Here is a 262-nt window from a genome sequence, read left to right as displayed (position 1 = left end):
GACGAAGCCGGTGAGGTTGTTGACGCAGGGGGTCCACGCGTGGTCCTCGAGGTGCTCCAGGTCCCCCCGGCAGTAGGCGATGAACCACCAGATGAGGCCGAAGAAGAGCCAGGTGACGGCGTAGGCCAGGATGAAGACGAGGAGGCTGAAGCGCCACTTGAGGTCCACGAGGGTGGTGAAGATGTCGGTGAGGTACCGGTAGGTCTCGCGCACGTTCCCGTGCTGCACGTTGCACTTCCCGTCCTTCTCCACGTAGCGCTGG

The 262-nt window shown here is 63.7% G+C and overlaps 1 protein-coding gene across 1 annotated transcript in view; it reads right to left on the bottom strand.

Moving 5' to 3' along the window:
* The window catches only part of KCNJ9 (potassium inwardly-rectifying channel, subfamily J, member 9), a gene marked incomplete at both ends in the record, with an annotated part of 773 nt that extends 515 nt beyond the window's left edge, over positions 1–258 (bottom strand). The window contains 1 exon segment of the mRNA XM_010020678.1: positions 2–258. Coding sequence (XP_010018980.1) covers positions 2–258 — 257 coding nt within the window.
* Positions 259–262: the final 4 nt, after the last annotated feature.

This window comes from Nestor notabilis, unplaced genomic scaffold, assembly GCF_000696875.1.
Source record: "Nestor notabilis isolate BGI_N333 unplaced genomic scaffold, ASM69687v1 scaffold29088, whole genome shotgun sequence".
Taxonomy (NCBI): Eukaryota; Metazoa; Chordata; class Aves; order Psittaciformes; family Psittacidae; genus Nestor; species Nestor notabilis.
Note: the sequence above shows the minus strand (reverse complement) of the source record. Positions and strands in the feature narration are given on the sequence as shown.